The 25,650-nt window shown below is 37.1% G+C and overlaps 1 protein-coding gene across 4 annotated transcripts in view; it reads left to right on the top strand.

Annotated features, from left to right (window-relative positions):
• The first annotated feature begins 1,903 nt into the window (after positions 1–1,903).
• LOC144633817 (transient receptor potential cation channel subfamily A member 1-like) overlaps positions 1,904–25,650 on the top strand; it is a 37,688-nt gene continuing 13,941 nt past the window's right edge. Inside the window, exons 1-18 of one of the 4 annotated variants that reach the window (XM_078492697.1) lie at positions 1,904–2,044; positions 5,028–5,247; positions 8,708–8,864; positions 9,751–9,935; positions 10,488–10,595; positions 10,807–10,915; positions 11,121–11,218; positions 11,941–11,985; positions 12,483–12,610; positions 20,442–20,490; positions 21,630–21,827; positions 22,346–22,429; positions 22,570–22,652; positions 22,885–23,046; positions 23,420–23,531; positions 24,073–24,242; positions 25,033–25,117; positions 25,404–25,463. In XM_078492697.1, the coding sequence (XP_078348823.1) occupies positions 5,032–5,247; positions 8,708–8,864; positions 9,751–9,935; positions 10,488–10,595; positions 10,807–10,915; positions 11,121–11,218; positions 11,941–11,985; positions 12,483–12,610; positions 20,442–20,490; positions 21,630–21,827; positions 22,346–22,429; positions 22,570–22,652; positions 22,885–23,046; positions 23,420–23,531; positions 24,073–24,242; positions 25,033–25,117; positions 25,404–25,463 (2,049 nt within the window). In that variant the 5' untranslated portion in view covers positions 1,904–2,044; positions 5,028–5,031. The other 3 variants (XM_078492699.1, XM_078492698.1, XM_078492696.1) reach the window with 3 other exon arrangements.

The following is a 25,650-nucleotide window of genomic DNA, read 5'->3' as shown; positions in this document are numbered from 1 at the left end:
AATACGATTTTGTAGTTAAATATTTTATTTGGTTTGATTCTTGTGCTATTATTTGCTTTTGTTTGTTTGTTTATGTGCAGACGCTTTTAAGTCAATAAGAGTGCCGTGTACATTTGCAGATGATCAATAGCCTGGTCCATGCTCTTAGACTATAGTGCCAGGGCGGAACCCCCCCCCCCCCCCTCTCTCTCTGTTATTCTATCCTTTTCGTCCCCGCCTTTTTTCGCTCATTCCTTCACAGGCTGAGAACCTGAAGCAAGTTTATAGATGGCCAAAAGATAGTCTGGCGTACATTAAGTTGTTGTTTGCCAAAAATTCTGCCACTGAAGAAATAAAAATGTAGGAGGAAAGTTAAAAATTTTAAATTTTTTTGCCGGTTTAGGCACACAGATAGGCCGTAAGGAGAACGATGCTTAACTTTTCAAGTAGCATGCATAATAGCCTGACCGTTGGGATTTGAATGGTTTTTATTCCAGCCAAACAACGGCTTATTCTTGTTCAGGTACCTACATGTACCGTTCTTCATTATTGTAAATTCTTCTTTTTACGTCTTTTGGCCTATTTTAGACTCTGCCTCGGTAGTTGGCTTATTGCATAAGTTTGGATCAGATGCCGTTTTGCATGCACTGACGAGCAGTTTTTACACGCCAGTGCTCCAAACATTGCTGTTTACCCTGCACAATTAAGGCAAGGAAGATTGTGGCCTTCGGCAAATGGTTACATAGTGTTGTTAAAAATAGACTTTATCAGGAGACCCTAACTACAGTTTTAATTTTTTTCATCAGTGATCTTAGGTGATTTTGCAATTGTTCAGCAATGTAGTTGGCAGGTTAGAGTTGTATACCCCTACAGGTTAGACTAGTTATTCGTAGCCTACTCCGTTTTCACGGGCTAGGAAAATTGACGTCTGTTGTGGCGCGCTCACTTCCATGGCAGCAAACGAAAGGCCCTGTTAGGGTAAATTTTTGACGGGTGACGGCTTTGAAACGGCGACATGAAGGAGCTGAAATGACGACGAACGACGAGATGCTCCCGTGAAATAACGACAGCGACAAAGAAAAAAGCAAAATCGACAGCGACATTGGCGCTTTTTAAGCGGCTTGTTGGCAACTTGAAAATAGCCTTGCATATACATTTACCCTTTTATGTTCCCATCTCGTACTTTGTAAAGACCATTCTCATGCATTGAGCGAATGCAATCATACGCTCTTACAGTTCATTTTTTGATAGAAAATTTCTTCTCTAATTAAGTAACAAGGTACATAATGATCCATCCGTTCGAAAAATAATTCACTCCATGTTCTCTCTGTAACCGCTCAGAAAAAAGGAAAACACGTCTTAGCTTTTTCGACATTTTCTGGGGAAGCATGCCCCCAGATCCCCCTAGAAAGGTGTCTCCTTCGGCGTCACAAAGAACCCCGACGCTGTCCTAAAGCAGAGTCGAAAGCTCACTCTTTGCCAACAAAATTAATCAAGTTGAGGGATCCAAGAATAGGCACTCTGGACCCGAACATATCCTTCATTATCAGTGGTTATGGACGAATTGACATTCCGACAGCAACATGCGAAGCTTTTAAAATTGCGACGTGAAAAAGTTTGAAATTCAGACGGGGGACAAAAAGGCACCCCCCCCCCCCCCTTTACAGGGCCTGAAACGAAGTCAGTCGGCTCTCTGTTCCCGTTTTCAAAGGCGCCGACCACAAAAATAGGATAGCGAGTATTTCCCAGCCATGCCATAGCACTGTATTAAACTGAAAGCATAATATATTCCAGACAGCCCCACAGAACAAGCGTACGTGGACTGGCTGATTATTAATAATTAAAGCCACTGTACAATCGGCTTGTGTGAACCGCTGTGTCACTTCAGACTTCAGATATTGTCCTCAACTGACGTGCCACATGCTGTTCTATGTCACGGATGTTTACCCTGCTATTACAATTTGCATTCATTAATTTATCCGTACCGCCGTGACGGCATAACTCACTCAGCCAGAAAGTAACAAGAAAGCGTTGCTGTGAATGAAGGAATAAACTACAAAGCGAGGTATAGTGCTTTAATTTAATATGTGAAGACATATGGACATTTAGTTAACTACTTGCCAATTAGATTACAGAAACAGATCAATTAAAATGTCATTTGACTAGTTTGCCAAGGAACGCCGAATAGAACCGAAATTGTTCAGTGGATCGATGAACGAGTTTCATTCACAGTTGATATAATTATACACACTAAATATCACTTTTGTAGGACTCGAATTGTCAGCAACGTGCTTTCTGAAGAGAATAGTGTACTTCATGTACGAATGTACTTCATGTGCAATATTGGAACATTGACATGACTAATCATTTAAATTGTTAGTTAGCTGTTTTATTTTCTATTCATTGACATGACTAATCATTTAAATTGTTAGTTAGCTGTTTTATTTTCTATTCATGTGTCGCAAGAGACAATAATGTTAATCTCTTACAAAGTAATTCTGCCGATGCATGTCCTATCACGAAAGATATTTCCTTCTATTCTCGTGATGCAATGACCACCTTCAGTCACGTTATAAAGAAAATAATCTTATCTCAGCGTTACGGAAGTGATATCAGATGCTAATCGGATTCTTGTATTTATATTTGTTTAAACATGTACACTCGATCCCTCTCTAAAATGGAAAGGGTTTTTCGTCCCGATCGTGCAACCATCCATACACTTTATTGCCTAAAACGACTACCAGCTCTCTGCAAAGACCAATTCAGCCCCAGGCCGGTAGCTGTTGTCAAAGTGGCTCTTTGAGTTTCCAAAGTGTGCTTTGAAAAGCGTGACATCTCCGGTTTGACAACACTTCTGCACGTGCACTGAGCCACTGACGCGTACCGCCTTGTCACTGCGGAAGCTGAGTTAAATTGATGACTTATTTCATCACGCGAGAAAGTAAAAGAAAGATCTGTATTCCAGTCCATCTAGGCCAGTTCTGGTCCAAAAATTGGCCACAGGCCCATCTAACTGAAAATAAGTTCTACTGCATGCTGAACTGCACAAATACATAAAAAATGCATGTCAGCATCGTTATAGGAACATTAGATAACCCCAAAGCATTTCTGGAACAACCAATATAAATACCCTTAATTACAATTCTATCCACGTTCTTCTGTGATCTTTTGAACTCCAAAAAGGCTGGTACGTTAACTTTAAAGATGATGATTTCTTCTTAGAGTGAATACCAAAAAGCCTTCACTCTTACTTGTATTTAATAACAAAAGAAAACTTAAAGCAAATTCTTTTAACAATTAAATGTAGTTAATAAACAAAGTAGTAACCCTTTAGGACACTTCAGGTCATTTCAGGCTAGGGCAATTCATGAAGACACACTGATGTCACTGACTTAAAATCAACACTTTTTCTCAGTGTTGACAGCGCATAATTCATGATAATCTGATCAGCTTCGTCCCTATTTCGTTGCACTAAAATATATTTGTAAGAAAACAGAATTTAAACATTTGTTCAGTTATAAATGGCGACAGATCGGTCAGGACTGTACTCTGACAGGATAATGCCAGATACTGGCATTTGAAGGATCGGAAAGCTTATGTAATTATGCACAAGTCACTGTCATTTGGAGCAAACATCATAAAATTAATTTATCTTTCGATAAAAAGACTCTAAAAAGTCTTCTAAATCTAAACAGCGGCAAAATGCTAGAGGATTGGAACTGCAATTGCTCATGAAGAAATACAGATGGTTTAGTAAGGCTGATGCTCAACTGAAAGGTACAAACTTCAATTCAAATGTACAGTATGTTACAAATTATTTGTAAAAACTGAAACCATTAATTTTTATTACCTCTATATCATTCTCTCACACTAAGACTAAAATTACTTCAAGTCGCATGAGTTCAACCGCTTCCCCTTCATAAATTGTGGCTATTTCATTCTCACGATTGTTATTTTTTACTTATTTTCCCTTCGATCTAAAAATATTTATTTGATATGTTGTGAAATAACCCGCGTGGACATTTTATAGGTATTTTTAATATTGTGAGACCTGTTATTAAAGATGGCCTCATCATAAAAATAAATAATAAAATAATTATATTGCGATAGTGATTGCTTCATTTTACAGGTAAATGTATCTCGTTTTTTTGGTCCAACTGTAAGACCCATCGGGATGAATCCTAGTTTCTTTTTTTGCCCACTTATAGCTACTAATGTAAGACCTATACGCGCTTTCAATCGTGCTTGGGTTTTTAATCAACGGGAAAAGGACTTGGTCGTTATTTTACTAGAGTACGGACTTCAAACTCGATTAATAAATTAGTAGAATAACTAACAGTTATATTTTACGTCTGCCAAGTTATCTGTTATCTGTACTCAAACATACGTTAGAAGACATTTCTGAGAATTCGCGATCCATTAAATGCCCGGGAGATAATTTTATTTTATTTAATTTCTTGGAATCTGAACGCAGTTTAATTGTCTTTCCGTTTGCACTTCCTCTGTGGGCGATTAATTTTGGGTGAAAAGTGACTCCTATTTACTTTTCATAACAAAAGAACTCTTCAGTTTAAAAGCTTTTTGTAAATGTTCCAAGACTAAAATTAAAACTTTCACGATGATGTCACTGACGCCGTTTGTTTGGCGACAGTCTTTGCGAACATCTAATGACCTTAGATCTTTTCAAAATGATGCATCGATTTTCCAGCTGCGCTTTGGTGTTGATGATTCTATTAAAGAATATGTAAATAAAGTTTCCTTTTGTCAGTATAAATTGCTGACAAACATCGATATAAAGAGAATACGATTATTTCAGGTATGTGCCAAGGCCACTTCTTATATATATAGGTACAGCGCACAATTATGTCATCGTATTATGAGGATTCTTATTTTGACATGAGGCGCTCTCGAAGGTGAGTGCGTATATGTGAGTCCAGTTAAAAAATAATATTGAAGTGCACAAGTAGCCTATAAAACTGTGATAAACAGCTCAAGAATATTTTACTTTGATTTTAATAATTTTTCTTTACCTTTTTTTTTTTTTTCAGGGTAATGGACGCAGGGAGCTCTTTGCGTTTAATGGATGATTTAGATCATATTACGCTCGGGGACAATGAAGCAACAGATTTTTCCATGCGAGCTTTGCATGTTCCTACTGAGAGCAAGAAAGCGGATCTCAGACTGGCATCTGTGTCCTACGGACTTAAAAGAAGTATTTCTAATGCTGTCGAAAGAAATCTGAACCCAGAAGCAATGGATTTATTTGAGGTGAGATAGATTTTATATCGGGGAAACCAAGGAAAAGATTTCCTTAAATATTTGCTAATGCTAGACATGGGTCGTCAGTCCTCGATTTTTTGCAGAGTTCCCTGCTTTGCATATACTAATAAAAAAGCAATTTAAAATTTTCTTAGAGTATGGCGACAATCAATTAAAATTTCGTTAACAACATTGCTCAAAGGCCGCCTACCAAGTATATATTGTAATTGTAAAACGCGAAACTTTACAGTAACATGCATAATCAATAGTCCATGGGCTAAAATATAAGGGGTGCTTTCGAAAGTCCTTAAAACGATTCAGAAATATTAAGCTATTCTTTTATTTATTGCGTCCCTGAGAAATGGTTTTGTTTGGTTACAGAAGTGATTACTTTCAGTTAAAATGCTTATATTGCCATATAATAGGGTGCCCTTGCACATCAAATTTAACTACACCAGCAAGATCATTTTTTTAATTAGCACTCTTGATCCGTATTTATGCCTCAATCGAGTATGCATTACATGCGAAACGCCGTTTAATTTCACGTTCTTACAAAAGCCGGAGCTCAAAAGATTCGTACGTGCGAAAAAAGAGTCTGGATTTATTCATCAAACAGATCTGATCAAAGCAATTTAAGTAGCGTCTTCAAACGACCTTAATATTACTGCATAATAATAAGACTACAAATTACGAACTTGCCGTTGTAAGTGCTAATGTTGTCGTATTTTAGCATGCGTAGTACTGTACTTCGCTTTATACAAATAAGTGTTTGCGAAAAGCTTTTGAAATTGCAATCAGTTAACAATCGGAAAGACCAATCGTTTAAACTTAGTAAACTGCCTTCGGGTACAATGTTCTGCAAAGATGCTAGTCTCGACTGGTCGATTAAAAAAAAATCATGCATTTATAAAGATAACAGTTGAAAGGATCACTGATTTTACAATGTCTATGTACTGATTTGCATTGGGATAAAGATAGACACAAAAAGTAGTGTTTCTGGTAGGTATATATAATAGAAAGAGGTGTTTTTATCGTCCTTATCTTAGTATTATGTCTGAATATATTAGCATATGATCATACACTAATAATAGATAAAGGTATAGATATAATTATGTTTACCCAGCTCAAGAAAAATGGTTTTGATCTATTTAAACAGACGCCTTGGAAATATTCCTCTAAAGCAAAAAGTTGGCATGAATTAAACTTGTGGGGAGGTAGGTAAACCAGAGAATTAGGAATTGTCATTGCAATCGGTCTAGTGATGTTCAATAATTTTTTACGAAACCAGCATTCTAAAGGAAGTAATCGACGTGAAGTCCTCAACGACGATTTTTAATGTAAGTTAGGTGAAAAAAACAATCGCTACTTACCTATAAAACTGAAGGTCTTAGCTTTAAATTAAAACATACCCTCAAAAGTTGAACTTGCAACAATTGACAAAAAAGCTGCATAATAACCCTTTCAGCGTGCCATGTTAAACGATATCACTTTTAACGCCAAATTGTGCCTTTAGAAAATCGTCGTTTAAAATATTAAAAGCTGTTAAATTTAATACGTGTGTGCGCGTGGAAATTAAAATTGTCAACAATGAACGCAGATCATCATCAAAACACACAGTCATGACACACTGCCTCCCAGCTGGTGGACGACGGAAATTGAATCACGTTTAAATTTGGACTTTTGTAGTTTAAAATAAAAATCATTAAAAAAAATGCAAGCATGAACTCTTTTTTAAGATAACATAACCGTTTTCTTCTTTCTTTTTTCGCATCATGATTTGTGATTATATACCGACTCTTTATTATTTCTATCAACAGAGGCTCCAGCTCTTTGTCTCTGTTTTAACACTGTAATGATGTTTTGATTCGCAGTAGACGTCGTATAACTGATTTAGAATACAAAAACATATCTGAATCGTACTTGTTCCGGTCCTAAACGAAATATTGCTTCGCAGATCAAAATTCCCGGTATTTTTCTCTTCTTACGCAATTATAACTAACATTAATATTTGCTCAGTTCATTGGGCAGTAAGTAAGGTATCGCATCGCCATTCATTTATAACAGAACACGTCTTAGACATCTTTTCGTTTAAAAATGAGACAATTTTTGTCTAGGTCTTAAAAGATTGTTTTGATTTACACCCCTTGGCGTACATTTTACATTACAAAGGCATTTTTCTTGCGCGATATTACTGAGAGAGCCATAAACAACAATAATACTATTTTTGAATAAAAGGAAAGGAAATTAAACATATATTAAGATGGCGTAGATAATTAACGCCGATTCAACTTTTATTATTATGAATATAAGATTGCTGCCAGAATTTTTTAAAAAATAAAACTGCCCCAAAAGTATATTTCTTTCTTTAACGTGAGATTCTACATTAAGCATTTTTCGTGCACATGATTTACCTGTGAGCAGTCTAAACATTATGCTTATAATGTTTAGAGTCTCCCATCCATGTCAGAGGCATTCTCGGCCCCAAAGCTCTCCCGCTTTTGCACATAATTGAATGGAGCTTGAAAAGAGCTCTGGGGAAGTCTGTGACAGAGTCTATTATATATATATAATTATCATTGGTTTTTGGTTGAAGCTAAGAAAACGAATCGTATTGGTGAAGTTGTATTAAATCTTGTAACCAGGAGTTATGGTGTTTAGAATGTATTGTCAATAACTAAGACTTTAACTTACGGAAGCAGGAAGTCGACACTGAGGACAACGTCGATTATAAAAACGAATTTATATTTTACTTAAGAAGCTAGCAACGTTAACTATCTAAATCTATTCATTGTCTATGTATTTCAGGACTAACCTTAATCTGACTATATAAATCGATTGTTCAGTTCAAACAAGAAACATAAAAAAAAATCGCTGTCTGGGTTTGCGTTCGCCAGAATACGCAGAATTTAGTTATTTCACGTTGTTAGTTTTGCACAGGATGGCTAAGAAGTGTACCGAGATAGCTGACTAAGGCGTGTCGTGCAAAGCTATTGTGCCACTTTTTAAAACTTGCTTGACGACGTCCTCGTTGCCATTGCCTTCGCGGTTTGCGCAAATTTCCTTCTTCCCACCAAAATTTACCTTGTGCTCCCATGTTCTCTAAAGTTATTCCTTCGATTTTGGTGTTCATGTTTTTCCATAAAATATGCTTTTTCTTCCATGTTCCCTTTTTTTCTTTTTTTCCCTTTTTTTTTTAAAATTTATTCCCCCATTTTAAATAAATTAAAATTACCCCCAAAAAAAAAAACCCGGGGCGGGGCCCCGGGGGCTAAAAAAAAAGTTTTTGGGGTTTTTTCCCCGGGGCCCCGTTGTGATGTCTATTTTTATAGGCTGAATTTTAAAAAATCGAAAATGGGCTATTGACCCTTGTTCCTTGAAACCCCTGGGGAGCCTCAGTAGTTAAAAGAGAATTGAGTTACTGAAAGTCTCATATTTTTGAAGTTTAAATTCGTTCTTTTTGTTGACCCAGGCTTGCCGCGAGGGAGATCTTGCTGTACTGCATTCACTTCTAGAGAACAACATGAACGATCTAAATAAAGTAAGCGAGAACGGGCTAACACCACTTCATTACGCCGCACGAAATGATCACGGAGAAGCTGTTCAACTTCTTATCGACCACGGGGCGGGTAAGAACATAAAAAAACAATGAAGAAAGCACTTATTCGGTAATTAACTGTCACATTACACTAAAGGGACACTATTATAATTTCACTGGGAGCACAGAATTTAAATTTGACCTTTATGTCGTTTGATCTACTGTGTTTGTTCATAGTTAGTAGAGTCTCCTCTACTAACTATGGTTTGTTGTCTAAGTTTCTCGACCCAAAGAGCCTTAACTGTAGTCTGCTGTTGCAATAATCTGGTATAATAATCTGGCATGGGAAGGTGGTGTGGCGCCCCAAGATCAAAGAATTTGAAGTTTTCTCGTTGTTTGTGCAAAGAACATGGCACCCGCTGGGAGCGAAAAACTGAAGCCGCATCAACAGAGATGGAGCAATGAGATGTGATAATTTTAGGAAACATGCCATGCCTACATAATAAGAATCAAGCAAAAACGGCTTTAGTTGTGGAAAGGTACTCGGCAAATGACATGCGCTTAGCGGCGGTAAAGAATTATTAAGTGATACTTGCTGGTGTGCTGGTACTGAGTTATGAACTTTTTTCCATATACTGTTTACACCGTGGCTTTTAAAAATTAAACCGCGGCGTTTTCTGCTCTTCGGGATTTTTCGTAGTTAAAAATTGGTTTTGAATCGACGTTTCAGACCATTTCACTGCTCTTTTTCAAAGTTGATATAAAATTAAAAAGTCAATATGGCAAGCCTAAAAAAGACTAGTGAAACTGGTCAATAACGTCGATTGAAAACCAATTTTTAACCGCGCAAAAAACCCGAAGAACAGACAACTTTTAAGAGGGTTTAAGTTTAAGAACTATGAGAGGTAAAATTTTTAGAGACGACTGTTGCACTTTGTTTATCTTTTCGTTTGTTTGTTTGCTTGTTTTTTCAATAGACCCTAACGTGAAAGCTTCAATGGAAAACAAATTGCTGTCTCCATTGCATTTCGCGTGCTGGTTCAACGCTGCAGAAGCAGTCGCTACTTTAATTGACAACAGAGCAAATGTGGAGAGCTGCGCCGCATTTGGGCAGAAACCACTTCATTATGCTGTTCAGCGTGCTAGTATAGAACTCGTGAAGGTAAGGATTGCTTTTCGTTTCTGTATTTCATGTTAAGTTGTTGCCCAGCTGTTGTTAAATTCATGTTTATGATTGAAAGAACCCGACTGTGTTTCTTGGCCAAAAATGCTATCCATCCACCCATCCATCCATACATTCATACATACATTCATCTATCCATCCCTTCCTTCCTCCCTTCCTTCTCTTCCCTCTGTTCATTCACTCATTCGTCAGTCCTTCCGTCGGCGTCGTCGTCAGTCGTCAGTCAGTCATCAGTCTCAGTCATCATCGGTCGGTCGGCGGTCGGTCGGTCGGTCGGTCGGTCGGTCAGTCAGTCAGTTAGTCAGTCAGTTAGTTAATCAGCCAGTCTGTCTGTCTGTTTATCGGTTTGTATCAGTGGTTCAGACTGCCATTGAGTTAAAGATTTATTTTTCGATGTGTTGTTAAGTCCATTTTGTCCGTTAGATGTAGTCAGCTACCTTGTCATGGTAAGTACGGTAAGTCTGTTAGTCTTTTTACTTTAAAAAAAGTGAAACGTGTGTTAATCACTCAGTCTATCATTTCTCTTCTTAGACATTGCTCACAAGAGGAAAGGCAAATCCTAATGGACTAGACAATCAAGGTTTTTCTCCTCTGCACCTGGCAGCGCAAAGAGGAAGACTGGATATCATCAAATTGCTTGTACGTTCCCAACGGGCAAAAAATAACGATTTTCATCTTTGTTGTTTATTTGTTTGTTTGAAAAAAAAACACACAAAAAAAATAAATAAAATTTGTTTGCTGACTTACCCAACCCCCCCCATCCCTTGTTTTCCGGGCAACTAACAACAGTAGCTTTTTTAGAATAAGTCAATCGAAAACCCTAATGTCATGTGCTTTTGGTGACACCCAGTTTGCACATGGTGCCAACCTTGGCGCGCAAAACGACGAAGGTGAAACAGCGGTCCACGTTGCAGCAAGAGAAGGCTGGGACGAAGTACTGAGACATTTTCTTCAAAGAGGTATTTTTATAAATACTAATCTACACAAAAACAAGAATTCCATCCTTCTCCTCCTCATCCTCCTCCTCCTTCTTCTTCTTCTTCTTCTTCTTCTTCTTCTTCTTCTTCTTCTTCTTCTTCTTCTTCTTCTTGTTCTTATTCTTCTGCTTCAGTTCTTCTTCTTCAGTCTTCTAAATTGACTCGATTATCATTGTTTTTCTCTCAGCATCAATGACCGGTATATCGTGCAAGGATCTTGTCAACAGTGGAAATTACGAGGCAAAGAGCTGTCTGCAGTTGGCTGTTGATGGTGGACATGTTGAGGTTGGTGTGAATTGCTTGTATAATAACTCAGACTTACTCTTGAAGAGATAACGACGACTGAAAATGTCTCATTTACAAACAATCTGATTCAAAAAAGTCAGCGTCTTTTTCAGGGGAAAGTCACTGATTCTCTATATCATGCTAGAGGAAGTGTGAGAATCGCCTTTTGTCCCTTCCCCCAACAATATAATTTAAAAACCCCGGTTCACACTGTCCGACCGATATAACGGCAAAAAATGTGGCAAAGTCAGGCAAATCAGCGCCTGGTAAATGAAAACATTAACACACGCACGCTTTGTTTTATCTGTTTATGTCACCATTGTGAGCAACAGGACAGGCCAACATAGTTATTAAGGAGCATAATGACAGAAAAGTAAAAAAAAATATTTATTTTTTTTTTATATTAAAAAAAAAAATTTTTCTTTTCTCCTTCCCAAAAAAAAAGGAAAACCAATAAAATAATTTCCTTTATTTTAAAAACTGAAGCCAGTTTTAAGTCCGTGTTTTTTTGTCGTTAGTGTGAAGTGTGGACATTGAATGTCGTTCTAGGGCTTATTAAAGTTTCGAAGTTTATTTGCTATGGTCGCTTGTAGATCTTGGTTGTACGGGTAATTAATTTATAATATATTTATATAGCATTTAATTACGAAAATGTAATTACTATTCTAGCCGAAATGAACAAAGTAATGTATTCTTTTCGTTTCTTCCACTTCAACTGACAGACAGCTACGATTTGCATTGAATATGGAGCCGACGTCCGTCCTGTGGTAGGCCAACCTATTTTGTAAAGACTTTTGGAATTATATCAAAGTTCTCGTCTGTTAAAATGTTATTAATCCTACAACACCTTGCGTCGATCTCACCCGCACTGCCTAAACTTTCAGTTGAATAACACTAGTTTAGGAAAAAATTTAAAAAAGCAACATTTAGCTAGGTGTTTTCGTCTAAACCTCAGTACAACTGCATGGACAAAAGGTATATAGTTGGAACGCTTTTCATAGTGCGACACGAATACAGATTCTTTACACTTACGTTTATTTTTATCAATATCAATAAAAAAAGGTGGTCCCCGGCCATTGTATGTTATCCCTAGAAATTAAGATTTGGCCTTACAATTCGCATTCGGTATTTCATTTATATTCTTGAGTAAAGAGAAGCACTGCGAGAGTTAAATGTCTCAATCAACGAAAGTTCATTGCTTGGTTAAGTTCTATCGATTGATCAAGCGAACGACTTCAAAGCTGATTGTTATTTTTGTTTTTAGACCAAACGAAATATGCCACTACACGTGGCAAGTTCCATCGGAGACTTGACGATGGTGAAATTTCTTCTGTCGAAAGATTTCATCCACGTAGACGAGGAAGACTCCGAAGGCATGACACCAATACTCAGGTACAGACAAAACGTTCTCCATTGTATCTAGTTAAAAAATTTGGAGCCAGTCGAAACCGGCAACAAAAGTAACATGCAGACTAAGTACTGTTTATATAACCCAAGTATAATATATATATTAAATACCTCTATGACTGAAGTAAACGAAAATATAAAAACAAAAAAAATACTAAAAATGCGGTCAGGAGTTGACATAACAAATTCTTGAAAAAATTCTGACACTGACTTCGATGAACGTAAAACGACGTTCCTAATAAACTTGCTACAAGACGTTTCAATTGAAAACCATCGGCCTTCTTCGGTTTAAACATGGCCGAAAAAAAGCAATCGTTAAAAAACGCCGTTGCTTTTTTCTGCCATGTTTAAACCGAAAAAGGCCGATGGTTCTCGGTCGAAACATCTTGTAGTACTAAAGTTTTTTATGAAACGGTGGGAGAAAAGGAAAAAAAGGGGGGGGGAAAAACCAAAAAAAGGGGTGGGAAGAGAAACAAAAGCAGGATGGAGAGATATAGGTATAGGTATAGGTAGTTGTTTAACGTTCATCAAAGTCAGTGTTCGAATTTTTAACAAATTTTTTTTTCAAAAATTTGTGAAAAGAAAATAGTTTCCACAGATGTTTATCGACTGGCATGACAAATGTGTAGCTAAATGCTTGCGGATTACGATCAAAGGCACTATATAGGTTCTGAACTAATTAAACTTGAAATTTGTCAAGAATTTCGCCTTTCTGACATTGTTTGGCTTTTGAGACAATGATTCTCAACAGCAAGGTTTCGACTTGACCCACTGTATGCTAAATTATATAAATATGTGAACAGTCTTGTTCTTCACTCGAATGTTCTGCGACTGCTGCCGATCTCAGCCTTCGCGTTTCTGTAAAATGAAAAATCTCACATATGAAGAAAAAAAGGGAGGATATTTATTTGAAATTAAGTGAATCATCCGATTACTTAGCGTTAAAGTTGCAAAGAAAGCGTAAAAGATGCTCAAGTCTCACTTCGAGGCTTAACGAAAAACGTCATAATTGCCCCGCTGCTCATGCGCAATTGAGTATGTAGAGTGTTCCCGAGCGTCTGCCGTTACGTCGCCACCCGCCTCTATTCTCGTTAATAGAAGACCCAAGTCAATTCTCTCGCACGTGTAGTTACAATTCAGCTCCTAAAGGCTATAGAGAATAATATGTCACAGAAAGAAAAAAATTTCTGCTGAAAAAATAGTAGACTTCTCGATCTTGTTTTCATGACATTCAACTCGCTTATGTCCATTGTTTATTTTGCTCGTAGGAAACGCAAACCCGTAGTTAGTTAACGCATGCACTACCCTAATTCAATTCTAATTTCAAAATATGAAAAGAAAAACACTGGATTTAAAATCTTTGTGGTAATAGTTGGTAATTACCTTGTCTTGTTCTTATGTATTTTTTCAACTGAACTTTGCATTCGAAATTCGTGATTTAATATTAGCAAAGTGGCTTCCATTCTAAACAATCTAATCTTTAAGCAAGATAATCAAACTCTGATACCCCGTTATCTTAAGAACAATGTTTATGTTATATATGCTGCTGCTTATCATCTCTAATCTGATGATTGCATTTAATTAATCCACATTTTATATCCCTATCTTGGCTTGTCCTAATTATTATCAACTGGAAAATGATAAGTATTGTTTTATGTTTCTTCCAAAAAATAATGCTGATGCCGAGCGTTTTTATCAGCTTTCATTGAGTTGTGCTTTGGAAAACACTGGTAGAAATAATCGATCCAGTTCTATCAGTGTTTTAAATGAGAATCTCAAGTTTGTTGAAAAGATTTTATGTCTTCGTGATTAATTATTCAGCATCTGTATTCATGAAGCATTCAATCTTCACAGCTTTAGCATCTTAATTATTAATTTTGCGTTTTCGAGTCCATTCTAATTAATTAGCACTATTTTCATTTCTTACTGCTAAAGAAATTGTTATCGATAAAGATCGTGGTCTAGAGAAATTATTTTTTACTGAGATTTATACAAAATATCTCGGAACTTAACAATGACGTTTTATCAGAATCGTGGGCAGGATACTACGTTTTTTTGCAGGAGGAAAACCGTATTGAAGCTCGTTGTTTTTCTCTGCATTCTCATAGGGTGGTGCTTTGTGAGACAAAACTATACAAACTTTAAACGCTTCTCGACCACTGAATTACAAGATTCAAGCAAAGACGACTGGTTTGATGGAAATATAACAGAATTTCAAAACAAAGCCAACATCTACAACTATGTTGTCCTTCGTAAAACCACAATTGAGGCTCATGGCGATTTTTCATGCTCCAGTTCAATAAAGCCCAAAATGTGCGTGTATAAAGTCGAGTCGCTCGCCCAGGCGGTGCAGAAATGTAATGTCTATGGCGATGTCTGCGCTGCATTTGTTCTTACAAGAGACATGAATGTTCGGCTGAAGCATCAAGTCAGACGACTGAATTATGATAACCAAGCGGTTACTCTTGTGAAGAGTGCGTTTGTATCACGCATCGGGAACGTTCCATCACCCAAATTATTCAGAGCCGCAAACAAATCAAGGCTTTTCAATTAATTTTGCATTCCAGCTCCATGCGCATGTCTTGGAGGCATAATATAACTTATAGTGCTACTTATAAGTGGCTACATCATGATGCTGTTGCTATACAGGGTAGCACTGACGCCTTGCTGTAGTCAGTTGATTCTTGCTCAGCTACAGAAACCTGTTAGAGATGCTAAAGCACCCAGCCACCTGTAGAATTCACTACGTTACAGAGGTGTAATGAAAAGAATTGCGGAACTTTCTTCACGAACGTAAACTTTGCATTTTGGATGTGTAATTATTGGAAGCAGCTCATGCCCAATGCGTATTTAGAAGGAAACGACAAACACCTTTTTGCACCGTTTTGTGTTTTTGGGTGCGTGCGCACCTTCTCTGCGATTTCTTAAAGGAGAAGTTCACTCCAGAATGGCAATTTATTTTCTTTACGCCAATAAAATGTTTATGCAAAGATATGTTATTCACCAAAATTTCAGCCTCCAACTTGGGCTATAACCCTACGAAATCTTTCCCAAAACTCGACAACTGAACGCCGCCATCTTGGAGCTGGTAATGTTGCGTGACGTCAAAAAGCTCAGCCTGAAGTTTGGCGGGAAAATTTAAATACTCGAAACTCCTTGTTCCTACGTAGTGGCTTTTGTTTGTCAAAATGCCTGTTTGTGCATCTTCATTTTGCTCAAACAGAGCTCCAAGAAATACAAAAAACAAAGAGTTTCGACTATTAAAATACTCCCGCCAAACTTCAGCCTGAGCTCTTTGACGTCACGCATACATTACCAGCTCCAAGATGGCGGCGTTCAGTTGTCGAGTTTTGGGAAAGATTTCGTAGGGTTAAAGCGAGCGTTGGAGGCTGAAATTTTGGAGAATAACATATCTTTGTGTAAACTATTTATTTGCGTAAAGAAAAGAAATGCCATTCTGGAGTGAACTTCTCTTTTAAGTGATTCTATTGGCTTTATTGTATCAACATGTTTTGAAATTATTTCAGGAATATTTATCTATCTATTTAATTATCGATTTTTTTTTTCAAAATTGTTAAGCTCTCTAAATAGGCAAATTTTCTTGCATTCGTAAACTTAACTTGTGAATTAAGTCAAACAACTATCTGTAGTTACGTTACTCTCGTTTAAGAAATTAAAATTCTGTACATGTCTTTAAGGTGAATTCAGCTGGCATGCTTCCTGAAAAATGATTTTCATGCAGCAAGCAGTTCACCATTGCCCCAACCGGAAAATTTTGTTCTTCCAGATCCATGATATTTTGTCGATTTTTAGTTGAACTGAAGCAAACTTTTCCTTCTGGATTTTGTAGAACGATCGTACCTTGTTGTTTTGTTCATGTAACACAATGGAGATCATTCGCTTGTATTTGGGGTTCGAACAAAAATAATGGAAATATTGTCTCCTCAAAGCAAAGAAATCGTGGCAACAGACTATAACTGTACTTGAACGGTTCTACGTGCACAGTTTCACGTCTTGAATAACGTTTTGCTGTCGAACAGAATGAAATAAAAATTAAAGAAGTTCAGTTCATTTTGTTGAAAGTTGAATGTTGTTTTGAGATAAGCCATCGAGTCATAATGAATAAAAAAATTATAAAATTAAGTGCATCATTTGTATAGAATTTTTAAAGGCGTATAGTGTAGCGTAAAATAATATTGTGCTGGCATAACTGCGCTTATACACCGGAAATCTCGCTGTAAGTTATCATTAAATGAAGCTTTTTACATCGCATGAAAATATCCGTTAAAATTGCACGTTGTTTGATATTCATAGAAACAATCCTCTGTGAATAATCTTCATTCACCATAGATCGAACCCGGGAACGTCTTGAAAATTGCAGCCCCTTGGAACTGCTCCTTTTTAACATATTGCCAATTTAGTGTTAGCAAAATATATGTACTTGGATCCTGCTTCTGGTCAGACCTCAAAAGTGTGCAAACTCGCTTGAGTACCTCCACTTCCCATGCCCCATAACCTCTCCTTCCACACCCCTTACAATCCTTTTGCAGTCTATCTAGGCCCGCACTTTCTAACCTGTGGTTACCACTAGTATATCCCTATTTTCTTGTGTTAATTATTATCAACTCGAAAATTATTAGTATTGTTTTTTCTTCCAAACATTAATGTTGATGCCCGAGTGTTTTACCGGCTTTCATTGAGCTATGCTTTGGCATAAAAGAGGGTCTGAATGGGAGTACCTCGATAACACTAAACACTTAATTTTGTGGCTCTGTAACATGAAACATCAAAATTTTAGGCATTTGAACACTAACAGTAAAAAATTCACTGTAACAGTAAATTTTATCCAGAAAGAAACAAAATCGACTCCAAAAAGGCCAATATTATGCTGTTAAGTATATTTCAAAGTTTTCGGCCATTTTCCGACGATGTCTGATCAATCCGGAAGATTTCCGAAGATTACCGAAGATATCCGGAGACTATCGAAGATGTCCGGTACCAAAGATTTCCGAGGAGAAATTCGAAAAAATTTTGCTGAGCTCATGAGTGATTTTATCCCTTTCAAAGGGCAGATGAGAATTTACAATGCTAAAGGACTATGAGTTTTTCACGAAAAACTCTCCAAACACTTAACAGCATTTTCTCCGGAAACAGTAAACATTAAAAAAAATTGATCCAGCTCAATCAGTGTTTTAAATGAAAAACTCAATTGATAGTTTGTTGAAAAGATTTTGTGTCTTCTTCAATTATTCAGCATCTCTATTCATGATGCATTCGATCTTCACAGCTTTTAATTAGCATCTTAAGGCCCGGCCAAACGCACGCAACATTTCAACACAACATATCCCAACATTGTTGCGCACAGCATGTTGCAATCGTTTGGTAATAAAGCGTGTGTTGTTGTTTGTTGTTGTTGTTGCCACCCTGTTGCAATATGTTGGATGATGTTGGGTTAAGTTTGAAAATGGTCAAATTTTTCTCCCAACATTTTTGGCCGGGCCTTCAATTATTAATTTAGCGTTTTCGAGTCCACTTTAATTAACTAATTACCACTGCTAAAGGAACTGTTGTCGATAAAGATCGTGGTCTAGAGAGATTATTTTCAGTTTTAAACAAAATATCTCAGAACTTCACAATGACGTCTTATCAGAATCGTGGGCAGGATAATACGTTTTTTTGCAGGAGGAAAATCATATTGAAAGTCGTTGTTTTTCTATGCGTTCTCGTAGGGTGGTGCTTTGTGAGACAAAACTATACAAACTGTGAACGCTCCTCGACCACTGAATTACAAGATTCAAGCAAAGAAGACTGGTTTGATGGAAATATAACAGAATTTCAAAACAAAGCCAACATCTACAACTATGTTGTCCTTCGTAAAACCACAATTGAGATTCACGGCGATTTTTCATGCTCCAGTTCAATAAAGCCCAAAATGTGCGTGTACAAAGTCCAGACGCTCGTCCAGGCAGTGCAGATATGCAATGCCTACGTCCACCGATGTCTGCGCTGCATTTGTTCTGACAAGAGACATGAATGTTCGGTTGAAGCATCAAGTCAGACGACTGAATTATGATAACCAAGCGGTCACTCTCGCGAAGAGTGCGTTTGTATCACGCTTCGGGAACGTTCCATCAGCCAAATTATTCAAAGCCGCAAACAAATCAAGGCTTTTGAATTAGTTCTGTATAACGGCTCCATGCGCACGCATGGAGGCATGACTGATATAACTTATGATCTTACTAATTGGTGGCTTTATCGCGATGCTGTTGCTATACAGAGTGGCGATACGCCTTGCCATAGTCATGTAGTTGTTTCAGCCACAGAAACCTGTTGGAAATGGTAAAGCATCCAACGACCTGTAGATACCACCAGGTTACAATTGTGTAAAAGAAATGCGGAACTTCCTTCACGAAATTTAACTTTGCAACAAACAATGACCACGACATTTATTATAATAACACCTTATCCTACAGTAATGTAATTTTTGGAAGCAGCTCATAACCAATACGTTTTACCTAAAGGAAACATATGACAAACAATGTTTTTCTCGTTGTCTATTTAGGTGCGCACACTTTCTCTTGAGTGCTTCTATTGGCTTTATTGTATTAGCACATTTTGAGATTATTTCAGGAATATTTATCCATCCCTTTAGTAATCGATTTTTCAAAATGGTCAAGCTCTCGGAAAATAGGCATATTTCCTTGAACTCGTAAGTTAACTTGTAAATTTAGTCAAACAACTATCTGTGTTTGCGATATTTCAGTTTATGCAAGTAGGAATACTGTCTTAGAAGTCAATTCTGCTGACGTGCTTCATGACAGATAATTTTCATACAGCGAACAGTTTACTTTAAGCCAGCTTGAGCTCACACTTTGCGATGCAAAAATCTTGTTGACTTCTATATTTGTTCTTGTTCCAAGAACTTAAAGCTAAAAATCAAACTCTTCGTCGAATTATACATGCTTTAATTCCTTTCAAAAGAAACTTCAGAAAAAAACTTTTATTCAGTTTCATTTAGTTTCCGAATACTTTACTTTCTAAACATTCCTTAGGAGTTATTTCTTAAAAGACGACTTTTTGCACAAGTACAAAAATCGGACTTGATTTTATATATTTTCTTGTTGTTGCCGGTCCTAAAAGCTGAAAACACTTATTTAATCCATAAAAAAATGTTTTATTCAGCCACATAATTGAAATAATGGCTTGCTAGCATAAATGTATTTCTTCTTTTAGTTGTTAATTAACATGTGTTGTAATGATTCTCTGTAATCAGCCCCTTTTGCTTCGATTTAATAATAATCAAAGAATTGCGAAAGCTACTTGTTGTTGTTGTTGTTGCCGTTGTTGTTGTAGAGAAGCACAGAGGTCGTTTGGGCTCGACAGACGTCGTGATAAAATTTTAAAATCATTTTCGTAGATTTTTCACAATTTTTCCCCTGAAACAAAGGAAAAATATTGAGGGGTGAAAAGATGACATCAGACCAGCGATTTTAAATCTCTCTTTTCTATCACTTACCCGCAGATCGAGTGGCAAATCGGCCTTACTTCTCATGTTCAAAACATGTTTGTGCGGGGTCTAAGGTAGATCAAGGAAAAAGGAAGCAAAGATTTATACCAACAGAAACATCAGTGGTCAGTGTTTGAGTTAACCTTATTAAAGGTCCTTTTCATTTAATATTATAAAACTAGTGAACTTTTAATGTTGGACCTATTAAGCTTAGTTTAAAACTGACTGAGACTAAAAATTAATAAAAATCTAATTCTGTAACGTTTCCCACACTTTACTCTTTATGTATTTCTCGTTTCTAACTCTCAGAGCTTCTTTGTCTGGTCATGTGGAAATCATTGAACAACTTCTAGATAAGGTAAGGGTGTTTAAGATCAATGCACGCAATCTCAGGCTACCATTTATAAGCTGAGGAAAGTAATGAAGTTAATTAATTAATAACAGAAACTGTTAATCATCAGGGTGACTCTTTTTTGATGGTTTCGTTTCACACAAGCTCTCCAGAAAACAAACAGGAAACTAAATCAAACCAGTGAAAACACCGTCCAAACTATAGACCGATTTTTTCTTGAGTGTAGAAAGTAATTCGCGTTTGAATTGCTTTGGTTTTGCTTTACTATGCTTAGTGATTGGTTTAAAACTCTCGCGCCACTTTCTCAACCAATCAGAAGTGAAACCAAAACCAATCGTAGCTCAATCCTGTATGTTTTCCCGTGCTTCACACCAACTACATGCATTTGCTTGGAGTTTTGATTGGTTCAATGGAATATCTGTGTCTTTTGTGATTGACCAGAGTGATTACTTTTGTTTTGGTTTTACGACACTCACATGAAAACCGCTTTATCAACTACTTTGAAATTATACTGTCATACAAGAACAGTTGGACAAAGCTGTATCGACTCGAATGAAAAAATTGGGCAGACAGACATAAAGTTTAAGTTTATTACTACAAGGACGTCGTCTTTGTCTTAAAGGAGCTTTGTCACGAGGAGTTCGCGGATTTTTCTGAACCCTTCTGAAATTAGTGGTAGGCAAATACCCACGAAAAACATTATCTTTGAACATCTAAAAGTAGAAATGAGCCGTAAAATTGTTAACAAAAATCAATCTTTGGCCGTAAATTTCGATAGTTTGAAGTCGCAAGGAAACAACATTGAAATGTTTAGCCTTAATTTTTCAAAATGTAATCCATTTACATCCTTGCCATCTGCAGCCAAAGACGCTTCTTTACAATTTCAGTGCCCTAATATAGCAATGTTTTATAAAATAGAAGCTTTATTTTATGGTTTTCAACGAAACATTTGCAAAACTCTGTGACAAAGCCCCTTTAGTGTTGCTTTAAAAATTTCCCCCGTAGAGCATAACCAGTTTTTGATTGGGTTGGTTCATTTAAGATAAGTTCATATTTGTCATTGGTTGTATTTAATTTTCCCATTATTCAGTTCGTCAATAACTCTTCTACTGTTTCCATTTTTCATGTAATTTGCCCTTCCCAAGGGAGCATCCATCTGCCCGTTACCAGGCTCCACAGCTCCATCTCCTCTGATGTGTGCAGTCAAACGGGGACATCACAGAGCCATCTTGTTTCTTCTTCAACGCGGATCTCCAATAGACCTGAGGGACTCGCATCAAAGAACGTGTCTTCATGTGGCCGCGTACAGTGCTAATGTAGAAACTGTTGACATTATTCTCAAGGTATGTCAGTCTAGCTGTGTTAGCAGTGTCTGAAGCTTAGCCCAGACGAAGAAGATTTTTGGAAATTTGGTAGAAGTGTGCTGTCTTATTTCCCAAATAAACCTGGTGGTTTCCTGGAGGTCTCCTCGCCCTACCTACTGTAGCTATTGTTGTTATATTTTGTTTTAAAAGTGGCTAATAAATGATGATGATGATGATGATGATAATGATGAAATTCTGACCTATTCAGGAGTTTACAGAGCAAAATACGGCATTTTCATACCCATATCATTAGCTATCGTTATAAGACCTGATCTCTAAAATGGGTTAAAATCGATAACCATTTTCAAACTTATCCGTTTTATTTTTGGTTACCAATTTTTCCTTTTTCGCGATTGAAGATGAATAGCCCAGTGGAAAGGAAACAGATAAATACGTTAATGTTAATACGCCATTCAAAATACCAGATTCAAAATTTTCAGACCAAATAGTCAAACCATACCAAGTTATATAATTTATACAAATTTCTTGATTTTCAGAATGGCGGCAAGGAATTGATTGACAGCTTGGACAGAGACAGCAGGACACCCATTCATTACGCTGCTGCTAAAGGAAGTCGTGAGGTCCGAGCTGAGGAAGGCATTGTTACCGTCCATAGATGTGATATCTTAGACTGAATAGCGATATCATTTCGTTGTTCTTTCTTTAAATGCCAATCTTCAACCTACTAATACTTGCTTGTTCTTTATTCTCTTGCTTTTAGATTGTTCAAAAGCTACTTGATGCAGGAGCAAATGTAAATGTGAAAGATATAGAAGAAAAAGTTCCAATACACATGGCTACCGAGTAAGTCCATGTTTAAAATTGGCATTAACTCGTGTTGTTGTTGTTATTGTTGCTCAATTCGTTGTTGGTGTTTGGTTTAGTACAAGGCAACCAGGGGCCCATTACAAAGATCGAAAAAAAAAAAGGTTTTTCAAACTTTCCATGATATTGTGGGATATAAGTTATTTAGTAAAGGTAAAGGATCGATTAAAAAAAACAAATAGAAGATTTCAAAGTAAGTGCTATTTTTTAGGAGCGGTAGCTTGGCTTGTGTGAGAGCGCTGTTAGACGCAAATCTAAAGTCTCTTCATAGCGCGGAATACAGACTGAGAACTCCAATACATTACGCTGCATTTGAAGGTCACGTGCACTTAGTCAAGTTCTTATTGGATAAAGGAGCTAACCCGGATCAAAGGTACGTAATTGGTGCTGTCTTACGCTCGGATTTTCAGCAGACTCCTCTCCCTTAATAAAGTTTGAATTAACAAATTTTAAGTTTAACTTTCAAAATCAACTTCATTCCTGGTAAAGGCTCTTTACTCTCATCATACAGTTTATCTTACAAATGTGTGTGAGCTCTTCAAAGTGCCCCTAACAGAGAAGCAGTAAACGAGATACCCTATCGCCATTCTTCTCGCCTACATGCCTTTCTCTACTTTAAATTTGACAGAGAGGCTTAGTGACTATGCTTTTATGAATAGCTCAGCAACAAACAAAAGTGTAACGGCCGAACGGCCTCCACTTGCAGCATGCAGTCTTAAATCAATCCTGATGGCAATATCTTTCAGGGACGAAAATCATCTGACTCCTATTCTGTTGGCGGCCAGACTCGATCATTACCAGACAATAGTGATGTTGTTGGATCATGGAGCAAAAATTGGAACAGTCTCTAAAAATAAGGTAAAATAATCCCTTCTTCGCGCAGAGTCCCCGCACCTCCAAGTGTCAGAAACCTGACAAAATTGTACCAATTGAAAAAGAACAACAAAAATTGATTTTTGGTTTATGGGAAAAGATTAAGGTTAAGTCTGCGTTCCAGCACGGTAACCCATCAGGCCGGAGCTTGTCCCGGTTTCCGTAGCATAAAGCAACTACGAGTGGTTCTACTCTCCCTGGATGGGATGCTAGTCCATCGCAGGGTACCCCCAGCAGTAAATTCGCCGGTACCCATTTATACACCTGGGTGAAGAGAGGCATCATGAGAGTAAAGCGTCTTGCCCAAGAATACATCGCAGAGCCCCGGCCAGGGATCTAACTCGGGCCGCTCGATCCGGAGTCCAGCGCACTAATCATTAGGCCACCGCGCCTCCCGGTTTATGGAAATGCTAAAACAAATAAAACAATCATAGATGATTATGTTTTGAAAATCGTAACTGCTTAACATTTTATCCTCTCTGTTTTAAAATTTTAAAATATTTTAAATTTCGTTTGGTTTCTTTAGACAACAGCGATAGACATAGCTGCGTATTTCGGTAATCCTCGCACAGTTCGTCTGTTGTTGGACCGTGGTGCTGATGTAAAAAATAAGTCTGTATTTGGAAAGGGATGTTTGGACTCCGCCATAAAAGGATCAAGGGCAGAAACCTGCATGGAAATAGTCAAACACAAACGGTAAGCCATGGCTCAGGAGGGGGAGGGGGGTTCCCAGTTAAAACTGACGGGGTTGATGGTGGTACCTTTTAGGGGTATTTAAAAGTTGGTCAATAAAGCACCCTTTATAAAATAACCAATTCAGCCTGATAAACGAAACGTGTTTTTATATTGAAATGAACTAGGATGCCCGGATAAGAAAGCACTACAGTAACTCATATTAAAGTACTTTAAATGAAGTACTTATATTAGTAATAGTATTAACTTATTTGAAATTTATTTTTAGTGTAAATAATAAAACACTGTATATTCTAAAAACCGCTACTAATGTACAACGTATCTAGTATTTCTGAAACAAATTTGAAAAACTTTTTAAGAACATTTTCAGACTGAGTTTTTACCAAGCACCTGGTAAATAAGAACTTAATCAGCTGCCTCCTGAGCCCCGAGGTCAAGGTTCGTATTTGTGACTTAGTACCACTTAACGTGATTACGAAAAGAGGTTATATTGCAGGTCTTCAACTACTTCTTGTGTCAGGTCTAGAATTGGTAACTCTTAGGGTTGAAAATGAATTCAAGCTACGTCCACCCAAAATGAGGTTCTGGTACCGTTTAGAGATTCCTTTTAAATTTTCCGACGATTACCTCAAACACTTTTGTGAACCAGAATCATTCATTTTTGTAAATTACAATCACCCTTCCAATCGACGACTATGTAACCATCTTTTTTCTATCCAGTTGTTAAACAACACTAATATACTGCTATTTACCATTTCTTTATTGCTTGTTTCTTTTGATTTTATCAAATCAGCTGGAAAGAAGCTGTTGAAGTTAAGGACGATGAAGGATTTTGCATGATGAAACAACTTATTGAAAAATTTCCTGAAGTGGCTAAGGTATCCGAGAGACATGTTTATTTCAATAAACACATACACAACCATATAAAAATTTGTGGGGAGGTGTGAATGATTTTTTGGGGTAGAAAATTGGTATTTTTGAAGTGAGTCCTGTTATAGACTCACTTCAAAACAGAGTTTTTGGCATGGAGAGGCTATGGGTTCTTTTATTTAGGAGGATTATATTTATCGTTCTTCAGCGAGACTCCCAATACTTTTTTATTTCCTTGACACCTTTAAATACTCATTTGCTTTTTCCTTGTGCTTTATCTTAAATAACTCTCAGGTGGCAATGGACAAATGCATCGAGACTTCTGATCACGTGAAAACAGATAAAGATTACTCGGTGAGTTGTCTCTACAGAGCTTATTTTTCTTTAACTTTTTATTTTACGGGACATTTTAGTCGCTTAAATTGCGCTTATTTGAGCTGATTGCTGGCCTTTTATAAAAAAAAGCTTTTTAGTCGAATTTCATTTTACTATTACATATGTTAAACAACACCGAGAGTCTTGTGAGGTATTGATTTAAAAT

The sequence above is a fragment of the Oculina patagonica genome, chromosome 12, assembly GCF_052425735.1.
Source record: "Oculina patagonica isolate OP01 chromosome 12, crgOcupat, whole genome shotgun sequence".
Taxonomy (NCBI): domain Eukaryota; kingdom Metazoa; phylum Cnidaria; class Anthozoa; order Scleractinia; family Oculinidae; genus Oculina; species Oculina patagonica.
Note: the sequence above shows the minus strand (reverse complement) of the source record. Positions and strands in the feature narration are given on the sequence as shown.